At 43.0% G+C, this 19378-nt stretch overlaps 1 protein-coding gene across 3 annotated transcripts in view; it reads left to right on the top strand.

Annotated features, from left to right (window-relative positions):
- The window catches only part of LOC141147232 (transmembrane channel-like protein 1), a 179219-nt gene that overhangs the window by 111556 nt on the left and 48285 nt on the right, over positions 1–19378 (top strand). For all 3 annotated transcript variants that reach the window (XM_073634409.1, XM_073634429.1, XM_073634418.1), the window contains one exon: positions 3146–3385. In XM_073634409.1, coding sequence (XP_073490510.1) covers positions 3146–3385 — 240 coding nt within the window. The remainder of the gene's footprint in view (positions 1–3145; positions 3386–19378) is intronic.

Genomic DNA, 19378 nt, shown 5'->3' with positions numbered 1-19378 from the left:
TGTTGGCGGTGGTGTCGGCGACTTATGAGTTTCTGTATGTGGACGTGGGGAAAAATGGCCGGATGTCAAATGGTCGAGTCATCACCCAGATGGAGTTTTACAGATGGCCCCAGAATGGCAGCTTGGGCTTGCCACCTCCGGAAGACAATGTGGCAGGACTCCCATTTGTCTTTGTTGCAGATGAAGCTTTTGCGCTGGGGACCATCTTCGGGCCATTCTTGATGAGGACCCTCACCCCGGACCAGAGGGTTTTTAATTACCGGCTGGCCAGAGCCAGAAGAGTGGTTGAAAATGCCTTTGGAATAATGGCCAGCCGGTTCCGCCTATTTATGACAGCGATCCATATGGCGGAATATAAACTGAATCATATTGTCCTTGCCTGTTGCATTCTCCACAATTTCTTATGGAAAAATGCTATAAACTATGTGGCCTCAGTTGGAACTGAGGCTGGTGTTCCTAATCCAACTACCTTGACCACACTTGAACCTGGCCGTCATGGCCTGGCCCCCCAAAGCACCCGTGAAGTTAGACAGAAGTATCTTGAGTACTTTGTGGGTAGGGGGGCCATTGATATGCCAGACAATGTGTCAAACTTTTCTCAAATAAATATTTTTGGTATAAACCGAACTTATATTTCATTTGATTTACTGCTTGTGTTTCTTTTAGCTGTCTCCTAGGTTCTCCAATGGCCTTTTTTATGGCCATTTTTTTTAATAGTGCAAATGTAAATTATTTGATACATGAGGTGACAATCTCTTCTTCTGCGAAATATTATGTTGTGGGTCTGCTACACACACACCTTGTTTTTGTTGTTAATGTATGTAATGCATTAATGAGAAAAAGATTCCCCATTTTCAGCACCATGAATGAATTTTGGGGAGTCACGAAAATGGCATGATTGTGGCAAATTACTATAAAGCACTGTGGGAGTCATTTACTAAAGGAAAATCCACTTTGCACTCCAAGTGCACTGCAAAAGTGCACTTGAAAGTGCACTTGTAGTGCAAAGTGAATTTTCCTTTAGGAAATAACCCCCATTGTCACTGTAAACAGCAACTTACTCCAAAAACTGCTATTGAGCATTGAAAGAAGAAGCCACACATTGTTGAGTCTTAAAATTTTTACTCTGTGCACATTCGCATGTGCGTTAGAAAAGGGTTTTTGAACAAACCAACATATTTTAGGAATAACATTTTTGATATAGACAGTACAAATAGCCTTTTTTGTGTTAAACAGGCATGTTTAAAAAACATACAGTTAAACAATACCCAACTCAGGAACTTCAACTTTGAAAAAATGAAGGCAAGATCAGACATTAGTATGTCCAAACTGTGTTGATCTTGCCTTCATCAGATGGGGTGATGTCACCCCTGTGAAAGCCAAATTTTGAGATGCACACAAATTGAGAGTCAAAATGGGGATTTCCCTCTTGATCCCATGCCTAATGTCAACATGTGCTAGCTCCCATCATGGGGGATCAACGGACATGTTTCGGGGGTGCAACCCCTTCCTCTCAGCTACTTTAGGTTCGAGGAAGGGGTTGCACCCACCAAACGCGTACATTGATATTCCGTGATGGCAGATAACACATGTTGACACACTATGTGCATCTTCAAAATTTGGCTTTCAAGATACTTACAAAATTGGTGAAAAATGTCAAAAAAATGAAGACTTTAGGTGTTTTTTAGATTCTGCCTAAAACATCAATGATGTTTTTGAGTCTTTTTTCAACATCATTGATGTCTTCCTTGATCTTCTGTAAATCACGATTGCAGACCATGATCTCCCCGATGAGGATATGTGCACTTGCACTTGTGAAATGAGGCATCCATCTATTACCTGAAGCTGTGGTCTCAGACACTCACCTGTTGTGGTCACAATTTTGCCAACTTCCAAAATCTCTCCTTCCTCCACATCCTCTGGTTGTGTTGGTGGTATTTCCCCTTCTTTAGGAGGTTGTGGGGCCCTGGAGTCCTCAGATGTCCTGAGTTTTTTCTCCCCTATGTGAATAAAAAAAAAATATACTTAGCACACAGATATTTTAGTCCAGAAATAGTATATATAACATTGCTTGGAAGTGTTGTACAATTGTCTTTTTGGGCAGAGTTCCAAGCTGAAGATATTTTTTTCCCTTTCTAAAGCTGGAATACTTACTTTTTTTGTACAATTGCACACATGGAGACACCCCTAGTATCCACTGTAGCACCTGTGTGGGACACCCTAAAAAGTTTGTTATGGTGTCTCACACTAGTGCTCCTGCGTCCAGATGTGTAAACAGCTACTGAGTGTCCTCTCCTTACACTGAATCAAGTTTAGATTTCGTTCTAGTTACAAACCCATCTAGACAACAATGCACTAAACTTATTTCAATCCAAATAGGCCTGAACAAATGTAGTTAACCTGCATCTGCCAAAAACATTGTATTAGTGGGCGAACAAACGATGTTTACCATGACCGATTGCCCACGAACCTGAAATTTGCCATTTTAAACTGTACAACAGTTAAGATAAGCACATGGAGCAGCATGCAAGTAATAATATCTTCTAAATCTACATTGCCTTTATAAAAAAACAGGGTGCTTCTATGACTGGTATGTGGCACATGTTAATTATTTCCTCTGAACTGCTACCTCCACTGACATTTGCAAAAAAAGCAGTGATTTTAGTAAGTTGACTTTAGTAAGTGGCTTGTTAAAGAAAGATGCCGATTTTCTTAACTCCGTACAGGTATCCTATATATCAACATCTACATATTTTTGATTCTCTATAAGGAAGAAAAAAATATTATTTCTTGCAGAATGTAAAACATTTCTCATCCTTGTGCTTCTATGGGCTAGCTTTTAGTTGGATACCAGAAGATAGCCCTTAGTACTGCCATCTTTGGCACATGCAGCTGATCTCTGGAGAAGGCATAGTGATGTCACTTCTGGTCTGAGTGCCAGCTGGTTTAGTAGATGATCATATTAGTGATGGTGGTATTGTGTAACTTACTAAATTCTTACTAACTAAATTATTAAATAACTGGCATAATATATAAAGGCATCAATGCATATTATACATTAAGTGTGTAATTGTTAAACACTAATTGAAAGCAACTTGATAAAGAAACACTGTTTTAATTCAGATTTATTTATGCTTTTTTTTAGGATGGGATCATTTTATGCTCCATGCCTCCCTGCTATCAATGTATTCCGTCTCCATACATCCATGTACCTACAGTGTTGGGCTGTAATGTGCTGTGATGTTCCCCATGCAAGAGTATTTAAAGCCTCCAGATCCAACAACTTCTACATGGCCATGCTGCTCTTTATTCTCTTTCTGGCTATGTTGCCAGTCATTTACACCATTGTCTCTATCCCACCATCATTTGACTGTGGTCCATTCAGGTATTTTCTTCTTTCATATAATATAATAATGATTATAATATATATTTTTTCCAAGTTATCTTTATTTACAGAGCAGTAAGGTTGAAGCTTCAACCCTGTGTCAAATTGTTATCACTGTACTGAATAGGAATGAGGCTCTCATTTGCACTGAACTCTGTAATTTGGAGCTTTGTAGACCAGGCAAATTAAATTGCCATTTTTAACTTGTTCACCCATGAAAACCTGTGGCAGCTACTGCAGCAGAAAGTCATTCATTAGGGCTCCATTCACACTTGTGTGACGTGTCATACAACTTTGGACATCATAGTCACATGACAAGTCGCAGCCCATTCTTTTCAGTGGCAAGTGTGAATGGAGTCTTAGTGGCAGTATTATTACCACCGCTAAATTACAACTTCCTGATGTGCTAGCTGCATGCTACCAACCAAGGATCCTGTGCAGACCATCTACCTACATTGTAGCATTGGCTGACGTCATTAGTTGTTAGGACTAAGGTGCTGCACAGTCATTGGTTGTTATGGTACACCAAACAAAAAAAAAAAAAAGAACATTGGGTTACCCCCCAAATCCATACCAGAACCTTATCGTAGATAGGGGTCTGGTATGGATTTTAAGAGAGGAGCATATGCAAAAAGGAAACTAAAAATGACAGGATGGGGTGCCCCTTGGTCTGTCATAGATAAAAGGAATCCCTAGCAGCTTTGTTTACAAACAGAACAAAAAGGCTGGGAAATGTCATTTAGGTTTCATACATGTGGGTGCATGAGGCCATACAACGTAGTCTTTAGGTATATTTCTCCACCCAAGAGACACAGCTGCACTGTCCAGCCATCTGCCAGTAGTAATGAATGCCTCTACACTAGCGTGAGCATACGCCAAACATTTGTAAGACTTGTGCTTGTGCACAAGCCACATCCAAGGCTTTAAATTTAACTTCACTTTTACAAAAAAAAAAAAAATGCACATTTGTTTGCGTGTAGAAAAATATGCATCTATTATTTTCTTTGTTAGGGACCTGTAAAGGATTTCACCCACGATCAGCAGATCGTGGGTGTAGTGCCATGGTCCTTCAGACTTTTTGTGTCGCTGTCTGCCCATTCCTTCTGATACAGGCAGGCAGTTACACACTGAAAGGAAGCTCAATTAACTACATAGAGCGATCAACAGCAGTTAGGTATTTCATTGAGAACTGCAAGCTGACAATCGGAAAGGCTGTTGGGACTTGCAGTTTTCCCATTCACAGAACACTGTGAAGGAATGACACGGCCGGGCAGACAGAGCCCTGCATGGCCACTTTTTTTTTTTAGTTTGTGACAGCCGGGGGGGGGGGGATACCCCGCTAGCTGTCAAAACATGGACTCGGGGGTGCAGGGGCCGATGCATTTGTAACATTTTACGCCCTAAAAATGGGTTTAACATGGAACATGTTACAAAAGGTGAACTTATCCTTTAATTTGTGAATACCTACTCTAAATGTACAAATAATTTTTGAGATATTTTCTTATTTAAAAAAAAACAATGTCCATTTTAATATACCACAAATTACATATTTTCTCAAAGAGTACCTTTAATGACAATAATTGTAGGAAAACAACACTTTTACATGAAAGGAGGTACGCTAAGGTTCCTAGGGATACTGTGATTTCACTGCATGTATTCAGGCTGGGTTCACACTGTAACCCGCTGCGGATCGCACAGGAGCGCTGTATGTCCCTGTTCCCCTTTCAGGGATGAATCAGGGCCGAATTCAGGCATAGAATCGGCCCTGATTCATCCCTGAAATGGAGCCAAAGACGCACAGCGTTTCTGTGCAGTGCGCTCCTCAGCCGCAACGGTGATATGTGAACCGGCTCCATAGGGAGCCAGTCACATTCTCCTGCTATGCGAATTGTATGTGGCGAAGTCCGCATCTAATTCGCATAGGTGTGAACCCGGCCTATGAATGGATGCTTCTCCTCCAAGTGCCTGTGTTTATACTGACTTCTCATAGTAGGTGATAAACACACACTGCTTGCAGCTCACAGCGCAATGCTTGGTGTTCCACACTTCTAGAGGATAGTATTTAAAAGGATGCCATTGATGTTAATCCTGCTGTTCTAAATAGGTGTTCTATAAGACTGTGACTATAGGTTCATTTTAAGCATATTTTTGAGCATGTAAGCATATATTGGATCAAACAACAGAACTTCCTATCTTGTAAACAGATGGATTGCGAACTTGTCTATATTAACAAGATATTATTATGTATTTCCTTAGAGGTCCTAATAATTGCTAATGCTGAAAATTTAGCAAATATTAGGCAGTTGCTGTTCATCTGAAATGGCAGTCTTTTTTGATATGATAATTTATTGAAATTACACCACTTTGATTTTTTTCTTTATCTTGTCATAACACGTAAAAAAGCACATAATTTCTGTGCTTACAATCACAGTAGATAATTTTTACAGTAGACGTGGCCATTAGTAATGTTTTCAAGGATTTTTGACACTTGATATGACAGGATACAACAAATAGCAAATGTATTGAATAATAAAACTGTGTAAGATTCCAAGATCTGCATAAGGACTAAACTTGTTCTAACCTGTATCAGTAATGTAGGAGTGTGCTGTCTTACATTAAAACAATCCCCATGTACAGAGCAAGACTATTGGTCCTATATTCTTTTAAACAATGTCAGTGTGCCAGCCAGAGAAGAGACTTTAAAGGACTAGTTGCATAGTTTGGTGCTGAGCTCAGGCAGCGTTAAGAGCCCTCTCTCACTCAGGGGCCGGGTTGTGATTAGCTGGGGCAGTGAATAGCTGGTTGTTATGGAGTGGGCCGGGAAGCCCCGCTGACAGATGAATGTAAAATAAACAATTAAAAAATGTGAAAAAATTGGCGTTGGGGTATGGACTTTAAGGGGAGCCCTATGCCAAAGTTTAAAAAACATAAAAATGGCATGGAGACCCCCCAAAATACATACCAGACCCTTATCTGAGCATGCAGCCTGGCAGGCCAGGAAATGGGGGGGTGAGCCCCCCTTTCCTGGCAGCCTGGCCGAGCCCCCTGCCCCAAAGTACCCCCACTATATTGAGGGCATGTGGCCTGGTATGGTTCAGGGGGGGGTGCTCGCTTGTCCCCTTCCTTTTCTGGCCTGCCAGGCTGCATGCTCAGATAAGGGCCTGTATGGATTTGTGGGGACCCCATGCCATTTTTTTATATTTTGTTGTGGGGTTCCACTTAAATTTGATAACAGACCCAAAGGTAACAGCTGCCATTTTTTTTACATTCAACTCACCAGTCAGGTGATTGCCAGACCGTTGTTCCTAATTTTTACAGACAGTCTATTGACTGGAATGGTACCAGCTGATTGGAGAAAAGCCAATGTAGCACCAATATTTAAAAAGGGCCCAAAAAACATCCCTGGGAATTACAGACCAGTTAGCCTAACATGGATAGTATGTAAACTCTTGGAGGGGATGATAAGGGACTATATACAAGATTTTAGTAATAAGAACGGTATCATTAGCAGTAATCAGCATGGATTCATGAAGAATCGTTCTTGCCAAACCAATCTATTAACCTTCTATGAGGAGGTGAGTTGCAATCTAGATAAAGGAAGGCCCGTAGACGTGGTGTATCTGGATTTTGCGAAAGCATTTGACACAGTTCCCCATAAACGTTTACTGTACAAAATAAGGTCCGTTGGCATGGACCATAGGGTGAGTACTGTACTGGTGACCCCACAATAGGGTTAAAACTTTTTCGCAGAAGAGAGTTTAATAAGACTCGTGGCCACTCATTACAATTAGAAGAAAAGAGGTTTAACCTTAAACTACGTAGAGGGTTCTTTACTGTAAGAGCGGCAAGGATGTGGAATTCCCTTCCACAGGCGGTGGTCTCAGCGGGGAGCATTGATAGCTTCAAGAAACTATTAGATAATCACCTGAATGACCGCAATATACAGGGATATGTAATGTAATACTGACACATCTGGGCAAAAATATTTTCTCCACACCTCCCTTCCACCCATCTCTAATCCATCTTGACAAGCTTTTTTCCCCCTTACCTGGTGAAGGCAGCTATACCAACCTAAAAGAATAGACATCATATCAACATACCTCCCAACCATCCCTGATTCGCCGGGACCATCCCGGAAATTGATCCATGTCCCGGTAAATCATGGCTGAGTTCCGGAATGCCCACGGCATGTGTGGGGTGTCTTGGTTCCCGCATGCCACAAGCTACACTCTGCATGGTCTTGCCCCAGCAATGCCTGCTCCTCACCAACCTAACCACCACTTTCCTGATTCTTCTGGGCCCTGCTCCGCCCCTCCCTGCCACCAGCGTTTGACCTGCCTGCAGTGTCAGTGCTCCATTTTCCTTGAGCTGGGGCTCCGCGGCGTTGCCAAGAATTGCTGTAGCTGCACCGGGTCTTGGATGGCATCATGGAGCGTGAGCAGCAGTGCAAGGCGACTGACCCCGGGGCTATCTGTATAAGAAGAGAAGGCCACTGTCATGAGCGAGCAATGCGATGTCCTGCACTGTGATTTCTGCCACCTCAGCTGTCATCCGCCCTGGGAACCACTGGCCAAATGCTACCCGCCCAGGAGACCTGGAGACTGAGCCTGCACCTCTTCTCACCATGCACTGGAGTTCAGTAGCCTCCATGTGCTGCCAGCATCTGGAGGAAGGAAGGCTCTCTACAGCTTCCCACAAAGTCAAGTTTCTAGGGGCCATGTTGAAGCTGCACAAGGTGAGTGGGAGATACAAGGGGGGCATGGGTAAGTGCTACAAGGTAAGGGGTGCACAAGGTTGTGTGGAACCTGCACAAGTTTGGGGGAGCAGCTGCACAAGGCAAGGATGAAGAGGAGGACAGGGGGCATGTGTGGAAAAGCTGCAGAAGGTGGGGGTACACAGGTGGGTGCACAAAATGAGGGGGAAAAGGGGAATGCACAAGATATGGGGGGAGGGAAGTTGCACAAGGAAAGAGTGTGGACAAGGTTAGGGGGGCTGAGTGAAGCTGCAGAAGGTGAGGGGGGGAAAGGAGGACAAGGTGAAGGGGGTGTCAGAGGGTGCACAAGATGAGGGAGAGGATGCTGCAATAGGTGAGGAGGGGAGCTGCACAAGGTGGAGGATAGAGAGGAGGAGCAAGGTGAGCAAGCGCAAGGGGGGGGGCATGGGGAAGCTGCACAAGGCAAAGCGGGGAGGAGAACAAGGTGGGGGTATCAGGGGGTGCACAGGATCAGGGGAAGAATGGAACTGGCATATGGGATCGGGTGATTGATGGAGCCAGGATGGGATCAGGGGGTAGGATGGAGCCGGGAGGGGATCAGGGGGAAGTATGGAGCCGGGATCAGGGGATGGATGGAGCTGGGATGGAATCAGGGGGGTGGATAGAGCCAGGATGTGATCAGGGGGAAGGATAAAACCGGGATGGGATCAGGGGATGGATGGAGCCAGAATGGGATCAGGGGGAAGGATGGAGCTGGGAGGGGATCAAGGGGAAGTATGGAGTCGGGATTGAGGGATGGGTGGAACTGGGATGGAATCAGGAGGGTGGATGGAGCCCGGATGGGATCAGGGGGATGGATAGAGCCGGGATGGGATCAGGGGAATGGGTGAAGCTGGGAGGGGATCAGGGGGATGGAGCCAGGATGGGATCAGGGGGATGGATGGAGTCGGGATGGGATCAGGGGAATGGATGGAGCTGGGAGGGGATCGGGGATGGAAGGAGCCGGGATGGGATCAGGGGGAAGGATGGAGCTGGGAGGGGATCAGAGGGAAGGATGGAGCTGGGATCATGGGATGGATGGGGCCAGGATGGGATCGAGGGATGGATGGGGCTGGGATGGGATCGGGGAAAGGATAGAGCTGGGATGGGATCGGGGGATGGATAGAGTTTGGATGGAATCGGGGGATGGATAGAGTTGTGATGAGATTGGGGGATTGATGGAGCTGGGATACGACCGTTGGGTGATGGATGGAGCTGGGATGGGATTGGGGGATGAATGGAGCCACGATGGTATCAGGTGAATGGATAGCATTGGGATGGGATCGAGGGATGGATAGAGTTGTGACAGGATCGGGGATGGATGGAGCCGGGATGGGATCAGGGGAATAGATTGAGCCAGGATGGGATTGGGCGTAATGGATGGAGCCGGGATGGGATCAGGGGAATGGATAGAGTTGGGAAGGGTTCAGGGGAATGGGTTTTGTTTAACCACATCCCTTAAGCCCCTCCCACTGCTAAGCACTTGAACACATTCACATTTTACCGTGACGCATTCCTCATTCTGAACTTCAAATGTTGGGAGGTATGATATCAGTGCTAGGGTGGAACCAATGTAAAGTACGCAAGACAATCATAAGACAGGACTCCCTGCCTCCACACTTCAGTAATGCCTTGGTAAGCTTCAGTCAACCCCCACAAAAAGGGCACACCAGATTTGTGCAATAAAGCACCATTTATTATTAGAGAACTGAATAAAATATACTCAGAAACAACATACAGTCAGAAGTCAATACATCACTGAAGTGTCAAACTCAGAACAGGACATGAGCCTAAAAGTTATATATGAGGACCTCTTGCTCCACTCCCCAGCAAACACAAGTGGTAACACATTTTAAGGGGTGCGCCCTCTTCTTCAGAAAAGTCTTAGGCCAGCGTTGTCACATGACCACAGCTTTGGATAAGTTTAAAAGGACATGTAGTTGTTTTTTATTGTTTTTTTTGTTTTTTTTTACAGCAATCCGTTAGGGGGGTCGGAAAGAAGATATTTTTATCCTGGATAAAGGCTTTAACCCTTGGAACCCTTGCAAACAACACTGCATAGGTTCTTTTTTCTGGTTCTGGGTATGCGGTTCTAACAAGCCCTAACTTTTTTATAACATTAGAACCGTGCTGATATGAAAAATAGAAATATGATACCTATTTACAGCTACTGAGTCCTAAAACATGTTGTTGTCATACAATACCCAATTGTGGTAGAAAAATCCTGTTATTTAAAGAATTCCAAGTATGGCAATTTTTAAATACTAGTCACATTGGTACAGCTTGGACAAATGTAACTATGCATATACCATACCTGGGGATCCCACCAGGAGCTGGAAATCACTGTAATAGACACAGCTACTCCAGTGATCTCCACTAGGGATGAGCCGAACACCCCCCTGTTCGGTTCACACCAGAACATGCGAACAGACAAAAAAAATTGTGCGAACATGCGAACACCGTTAAAGTCTATGGGACACGAACAAGAAAAATCAAAACTGCTAATTTTAAAGGCTTATATGCAAGTTATTGCCATAAAAAGCGTATGGGGACCCAGGGGACATGTATCAATGCAAAAAAAGTTTTAAAAACAACCGTTTTATCAGGAGCAGTGATTTTATTAATGCTTAAAGTGAAACAATAAAAATTAAATATTTCTTTAAATATCATGCCTGGGGGTCTCCTTAATCTGCCTGTACAGTAGCGCATCTTTCTGATGTTTATTACAGTACCGGAGCAAAATGACATTTCTAAAGGAAAAAATGTCATTTAAAATTGCTTGCGGCTGTAATGTATTGTCGGCTCCTGGCAATATTATTAAAAAGTCATTGTAAAAAACGGCGTGTGGTTCCAAGAGCCAGCAGTCAGCGGGACGCCTCCCATCAAGGCAGAGCTTCTTTTTTTTTTTCTATTTTTCGGGTCCGTCAGGCACCTTGATTGAAGATGGATGGACCCCAAAGCACCCTCCCCATGTTGAGGGCAAGCAGCCTGGTATGGTTCGGGGGGGGCACTTGCTCATCTCCCCTCTTTCCTGGCCTGCCATGGCTGCTTGCTCGGATAAGGGACTGGTGTGGATTTCGGGGGGGACCCCCACACTGTTTTTTTTTAATTTCGGCACGGGGTTCTCCTTAAAATTCATACCAGACCCAAAGGGCCGTAACCCAAAGGGCCTGGTATGGACTAGACTGTATATATACTAGACTGTGTGTATATATATATATATATATATATATATATATATATATATTAAATACACTGCCACTAACTAACCTACCTGCCTAATCTAGCTCAATCTATCTCCGTCCACAGTCACACACCTTACACGGCCGCTATGTAAGCAGCCTTATATAGTGTGGGGCGTGGACTTAGTCCCCCTGAGCCATGATTGGCCTAAGGCACCCTGCCTTTGGTCAATTATGGCTCTCGAAGCAGAGCACACTGTGCTTGGCAAAAGCATGCAGGTCAAGGGCATACTTTGGCCAATCATCAGACATCAATGCACTGCGATCTCGCAGTGCATTATGGGGCGTTCCGTGGCGAACGCCCCATATAATTCGCTGTTCAGCGAACGGGCAAACACCCGATGTTTGATGCGAACATCGAGCTCATCCCTAATCTCCACCAGCTTTCTAGTCCCATGTCGAGAAGCTGCCTCCTGCATTGTAAACATAGGAAGTCACCTGCATACCATGAGTGCCATTCAGAGATTGCTTTGCATTTTCTCAAAGAATGCAAAGCATTCCCTAATTGAGTGAGGTGTAGAGGTAGGGTGGGTCGTACCGAGTGGACAACCTACTATATCATAATCCTGGTTGGTCATCAGCTAATTTTGTTTGGAAGAATTGCTTGTATTTGCTAAAAAATATATTTGTAAATTCTAATTCTATCACCATACTCCCTCCATATCCTAGTGTAAAATCTCCAACCTTGTATACATTATTTCCCCCTGCACAGCTGCACCCTCCCCATTAAGATGCAGCCCATCCCTAGCATAGAACCTGTAGCTAACTTGGAAATCAACCCAATTTTCCAACAACCCAAACCCTTCCTACCTGAACCAACTTTTCAGCTACTTATTTAGCTTCTACTTTCTCTCTAATGTGGCTTGTGTCATAAGTAGTATTTTCTAAAAAAATACTTGTTGATCCTACCAGATATCCAGTGAGCTCCTAACATTCTGTGCTCCCTAACTATGCTGCACTTTTCAGCCCCATCAGTTATCAGTTCTGCCCAGTTTACTCCCATGTCATAGAGATGGGAGGAGAGGAAGGTGTTCTGTACTTCTCCATAGATGCAGTACCGTGAGATAGCATTGTCACCCTAGAACCGTAAGTACTGTATGTTACTGGCAGAATCAACAGTTTAGATACAGTTTAACTCTGTATTTAGTATCAGTGTGTGTAGCATAACAGCTGTACCATAACTCTTCCCCATTCCCACTCAACAATATTGCTCTAATACAGTTCAGTTGTTTATTTATTATTATGACTTGGGGATGTTTCATACTTGAATCACACAGGAAGGTGGTCCACGTTTCTGTGCGATTCCTGCTTGTTCTCGTGCGGTGCACCAGAATGCAGAAAAAGTTTCAACTTTTCAAAAACGTCCTGTACCGAATCACATGGTACTGCAGTATTATGCAGTCTGGTGCTCGCAAATGCACTGCATTTTTGATCTGTGTTTGGGGTGCCATTAAGTTTACACCTTCACCAAATTGCGTTCTGGTGTAGACCGGCCCTTAAAAATATAATCACAGGAACTTTTCTATAATGTATTTTTCTTACTTTATATACTGTATATAGTCTGTATACCACAGGCTATGTTAGCTATTAAGTCATCTATCTTGTCTTTAGAATCTTTAATAATATGATTGCTGTATAAATAAGTGACTTAGCAACCTCTAGGGGACTGTATGCAGAAGTATCATAAAAGAATATGACAGATTCCAGATTCTTAAAGCTGAACTTCGGGATAAGGAAATATTCTATAAATGCAAGAATTGTGTGTATTCTTACTTGGATCTTGGTGTGCTTTGTGCATTTCTTTCAGATCTGTGTAGTAATCCAGTGTGGAAGTTTGCCTTTGTGCAGGAGCTGCCTGTAATAAAGACCAATTACTGCTGAACTCTCTCCTTTTGTATGGTGACTGGTCTTGTGTCTGACCCCCTTTCCTATAGTTTTCTGCAGGCAGCCTGTAGTGGTTGGGCCTGTTGGGACCCTCCCACAAATCTATGAACAGACTATTGTGCAGGACTATCATGATATTACCATACCTCCCAACTTTTTGAGATGGGAACGAGGGACACCTATGCAAAAGTATGTAGATATAAGTCACATCCCCTGCCACGCCCCCTGAAAAGAGAATTATTATTCATTAATAGAAAAAATGATTAGTTAAACCCACAAGTTCTTTTTTTTTACCACTACTATTCCTTTATACTGGCTGTTAAAATTCACAAATGCAGCAATATAGAAATTGGATGAAAGGTTTAGCACCAGGAAACACTTTTTGAAAGATAAAAAGTGCATTTTATATACAACTTTATTATAGATCAGACCAAAATGAGTGACAAATGAGGAGGAAAGAAAGACAGAGGGACTTTGTTCCAAATCAGGGCTAGTCCCTCTAAATCAGGGACAGTTGGGAGCCATGTATTACTGCTACTTTTACAAGGTAATAACTGGACATACAATGGTATTTGTGAAAAAATGTGTCACCGGTGCAAAAATATATGAATCTATAATAGTATGTGACTTTACCTTTTTGGTTTAAATATCAGATCTGCTGCAGTTATAGATCCCCTACCAGTAATGCGGGGTAAACAATGTTACAGGAAAAGGTGTAACTGCGCTGACCCTAAATAGTATATTTATCGTACCACATATCAAAAACAATCTTTATCAGTGATTCATCATCATGAATTCAAATAAAGTGCATATTTAGTGAACTACAGTATTGTAAAGAAAATAATCCTTCTTAATCAAGAAAAAAATATAAATAATAAAAAAATCATGTGTTAAACAAAAAACAGACCCAGTAATCCTCTTCAAAAGATGGTTATTTGAATCCCACATGCACAAATCCACACCTGTGATTGGAAAACTTTCACCAATTTGTGAAACACCACCACCTTCTAAAATGGACACTCACCAGAAACAAGGTAAAAAGACGCCTTTGGTTTATGTTGGGATAACCACTCCACTCATATAAGCATGACTGAAGATTTCCCAAATGAATGCCGGTGATCATCTCCACATTAATCTCAGGATCTCATAAAAAGCAAACAGCCATCAGTGCTCAACATATTAAAATTTATTCAATCATTAAAATAAGTATAGGGAATTCTCACTCACAAGTGTGGTGCCTAGAGACCAGCACTAAGTCTTTCCAGCAATGCTCTTAGTGCCTGGAGCCTGCAAGCGCTGTTCCGTCTCCCGGGATCAGTCGTGCGATCGGTCGTGCGATGCAAGCCTCAATTTGGTGTGGGTTGGGGCAGGAAGGAACCCTTATCCCCTGAACCCATGTTTTTTCCTTGTAGTTAGGAGGGCTGGGCGGGAACATTTGTCTTTTAGAATCATGCCCCTTCTATGGCACTGCAGTGAGAGGAGAGCCTCCACTGCAGCATTTTTATTGGACAGCTGGTGCCAATGGTACTTTTCCATTGGTCCAAGGCTCCAAGCTGTCCATTGAGCTCAGTGCCTCTGACAAGAAGTGAGGAGAGGCACTGTGAGCTCATCCTCTCAGTCTGCTGCAAACAGAATGTGTCAGCCTGTATTTAAACTGGCTACTCTGTATGTAGCTTCTGAAAGGCTGCACAAGAAGCCCAGTATCTCCGGAACCATAGATGATAAGAGCCCCAATTTTTTTACCAGTGGTGAGGTAGGACTTCAGCTTTTTCTTAATTGTTATTGAATTTTTTTTTTATGTTCATGGCAGGTTAGGCTCTGCCTCACCTTCCTCCCCTGACTGCACATCTCTGGCTTAGATGTGATATCTGGATCCTCTGGATTATCTAAATTTGACTATATATTTTTCCTCTTTTTTTGTGTGTGACTCATGACTCTTTGCCGCATACACACGGTCTGACTTTCTGATGGGAAATGTTGGATGTGAGCTTGTTGTCAGAAAGTCTGACCATGTGTATGCTCCATCGAACATTTGCTGTTGGACTTTCCGCCAACAAATGTTTGCTAGTAGGTTCTCAAATTTTCCGCCAACAAAACTTTGTTGTCAGAAAGTCCGATTGTGTGTACACAAGTCCGCTCACAAAAGTTCACACATGCTCAGAATCAAGTACGAGATGGAAGCACTTGGTCTTGTAAAACTAGCGTTCGTAATGGAGATAGCACATTCGTCACGCAGCAAAATTTGAAATCTCTGGCGCATTCTCTTCTTCTTTATAATGCTGGAATAATGAAGTTGCTTTTCTGCTGATATTCACACAGAGTTCTGACAAAAGGATTTTTTTATTATTTCTCGTGATCTCCTGAATAATCTTTGTTTTTTTTTTTTTTGCTTTTTTTCTAGTGATCTCCATAATCTGTTTTGTGTGTCAAGTTACCACAACACCATTATTATCTTGTATTTTTTAACCTACGACTATGTTGGTGTCCCTTGTTAATTTGACATTGTATTTTTGAAATGTACCTGCCTACTCAGAAACAAATTGTCCTTTTTGAAGTAAAACACATAGCCAAGTATTTGTCAAAACAAAAATTATAAATTTAATAGAGGTCATAACAAAATAAAGAGGAAGGCAACGCTGGCGAAACAGTTGGAATTGGTGAAGCCTTTGTACCCCATGGCAGACATCAATTATTTGACTGTCAAAATTTGTAACCTGAGGAGTCCATTTAATAGGGAGCACAATACGGTCCAGGCCTCCAAGAGATCGGGAGCACCAGCAGTTGACATATATGTCCCGAGGCTGTAGTCTTACAACAGCCTGCATCTTTTGCCAGACCACACCAAACCCAGGCCATCACTCTCAACACTTCCTTCCACACTTCCTTCCAGGGTTCTCTGGTGGGTTGTTGGTGGTGTTGCTGGAGGTGGTGGAGGAGTAATATGGTTCAACTCACACAGGTGGCTTTTATTTGTGAGTTGGCCGATCATCCCCTTGTTTAGGACCTGAAGAATGATCTCCTCACAGATGAGGCGTTGGCCCTCCTCCATGCGTTCCAGTTTACTCGCTGTCACGCAGCCAAATGACTCGGGGCCACCAGGGGTCATTGTAAGTACTGCAGTATCCTGGCGAGTTAAAGCAGTCGCTGACTCCTCCAGGTTCCTCACCTTCCTGGTCCTTTTAGTTGGAGGGCGGAGGAGAGGAACCTGGTATTCGGTCAGGCTGCTTGCCACAGCCTCCTCTTGGCTGAGACTTTCCTGTGTATGAAAATGGTACATAGTTTTAGTTTTTTGGTCATCAGTCACACACAATTTTGAGCTCATGACTGTTGCAAACTGAATGTTAACAAATAGAAAAGACTATCATTCTGACCCCAGCATTTTTCATTCTTGTCCTAAACATTTTTGGCTATTATTGTCTATTGATATGTAAATCACTTTGTTAAATCAGAAATTAGTGATCAATAATAGCATCTAGTTAACATCATTCAATTTTTGACAAGAAATATGTTGAACAATGCTATTCCCTGACTCAAGCTGGGCTCCTCCACATCTTCCTGGGTGGAAGGCCCAGGTTGGACTTCAAGAGCCTCAGCTGATGTTGAAGGAAGTGTGGAAGGAAGTGTGGAAGTGTGGAAGGAAGTGTAGATAGTGATGGCCTGGGTTCACTCTGGTCTGACAAAAAACGCAGTCTGTCGTAGTACCAAAGCCTGGGTACATATACGTCATCTGCTGCCGCTCCTGATCTCATGGAATCCTGGACCTTCTTGCGCTCCCCATTATATGTGCTCCTCAGGCTACCAATTTTGGCCTTCAAATAGTTGATGTCTGCCGTGGGAGTCACCGGCTTCACCAATTCCAACAGTTTCTCCAGCGCTGTCTTCCCCTTTTGCTTGTTGGAGTATTCTCTGCATGTCACTTGCCAGAGACATGGCAGCTCCCTGTACATGTCCAGGAATTTTGGCAGAATGTCTGGGTCAGTAAATTTATCCACCATTTTATCTGCAAGACACAACACAAGACAAACCCTAATGTCAGGCTAAACTCTCCTAATCTTGTCCCAATATAGGCCTCGATCTATAAGCAGTATAGGCCACTAACCACTGATGCCCCAAGTTGAGTGTACCTTTGTTTGCATGATCGGCGCTTACGATCCTCCATCCTCCACTCACAGATCATACATACGACCCCCGCTTGTTATGCTTTATATACATTGTGCATGCGGGAATCTCCGACCCTGTGCTTCTTTCTAGTGTATTCCCCACCTCTTCTCTTTTGGGACAGTGGGAGAGCACATGGCGGAGACACACCAGGTGCGCGCAGAAAGCAGCAATGATGAGGGAAGCCCAGAGCAGGGCAGTTCCAGATCCAGGACGAGATATAAGGCCTAAAATATGTCCTTTGTGGAGATGGTGGAGATGGTGGACATCTTGAAGAGGGTAGACTATGATGGGAAGTATGGACCATACACAAACCCTAATGTGAGAAAGGCCAAGATCATGACTAAAGTTGTGAGAAGTCTGCACAGAAATTTTGGGGTATGACGATCCAAGGAGCAATTGAGGAAACGCTGATCAGACCTGAAATTGAGGGAGCACGATCAGTTTAGAAAGATCAGGAAAGTGCTTCTAAAAAGTAAGTATTTGTCGTGTGTTCCTATTATTATTATTATTATTATTACTTTAGTGCTGCTCCATGTACTTTTCTTTACTGTTGTACAGTTTAAAATGCCAAGTTTGAGGTTCGTGGGCACAGTAATTGTTCGTAGTAAACATCGTTTGTTCGACCACTAATACAATGTTTTTGGCAGATGCAGGTTAACTACATTTGTTCATGCCTATTTTTATTGAAATAAGTTTAGTACATTGTTGTCTAGATGGGTTTGTAACTATAATGAAATGCAAACTTGATTCAGTGTAAGGAGAGGGCACTCAGCAGCTATTTACACATCTGGACGCAGGGGCACTTGTGTGGGACACCAGAACAACCTTTTTATGGTGTTCCACGCAGGTGCTCCAGTGGATACTAGGGGTCTCTCCATGTGTGAAACTTTAACAAAACAGGTAAGTATTCCAGCTTTTGAAAGGGAAAAAATCATGTCTTCAGCTTGGAACTCTGCCAAAACAGACAATTTAACGACACTTCCAAGCAATGTTTCATATTACTATTTCTCACCTCAAATATCTGTCTGCTAAGTATACCTTTTTTTTTATTCACATAGGGGAGAAAAGAATCGGGACATATGAGGACACAAGGAACCCCACACCTCCTGAAGAAGGGGAACAACTCAGCACACAACCTGATGATGTGGATTCCGAGGTTCAGGTAGTGGTCGAAATGGTGACCACAACAGGTCAGTGTCTGAGACCACAGCTTCAGGTAATAGATGTATGCCTGCATATTTTTAATACATGGTGTGTTTTTTTTTATTTTTAGGTGATGTGGATGTTGTGGAAGAAGAAACTCACTTCAACAGTCCTCATCAGCGAAATAATGGTGTGCAATCGGGATTTAAAGAAGGTCAAGCAAAACATCAATGATGTTGAAAAATGACTGACCAACATCGTTAATGTTTTAGCCAAAATCTAAAAACAATGAAAAATGTAAATGTTTTTCGTTATTGTTTATCTTTTTATAAAAAATGTAAAGTAATTGCAAAGTCAAATTTTGAAGATGCACACAGTGTGTCAGCATGTGCTAGCTCACATCATAGGGGATCAATGGACGTGTTTCGGGGGTGCAACCCCTTCCTCTCACCTACTTTAGTTGCAAGGAAGGGGTTGCACCCACAAAACGTGTACATTGGGCAGATAGCACATGTTGACACACTGTGTGTTTTATGCCTTTATCAAAATAGATGTAGGGAAAAGACACACATTTTAGGCATGGAATCATGATGGAAATCAACATTTTGAGTCCCAATTTGTATGCATCTTCAAAATTTGGCATTAACAGGGGTGAGATCACACCATCTGATGAAGGCAAAATCAACACAGTTTTGACATACTAATGTCTCGTACGGCCTTCACTTTATCAAAATTGAACTTTGTAAGTTCCTGAGTAGAGGATGTGGATGTTATGTTTTTAAACATGCCTGTTTAGCCACAAAAAAGGCT

This window comes from Aquarana catesbeiana, linkage group LG01 (genome assembly GCF_042186555.1).
Source record: "Aquarana catesbeiana isolate 2022-GZ linkage group LG01, ASM4218655v1, whole genome shotgun sequence".
NCBI lineage: Eukaryota > Metazoa > Chordata > Amphibia > Anura > Ranidae > Aquarana > Aquarana catesbeiana.
Note: the sequence above shows the minus strand (reverse complement) of the source record. Positions and strands in the feature narration are given on the sequence as shown.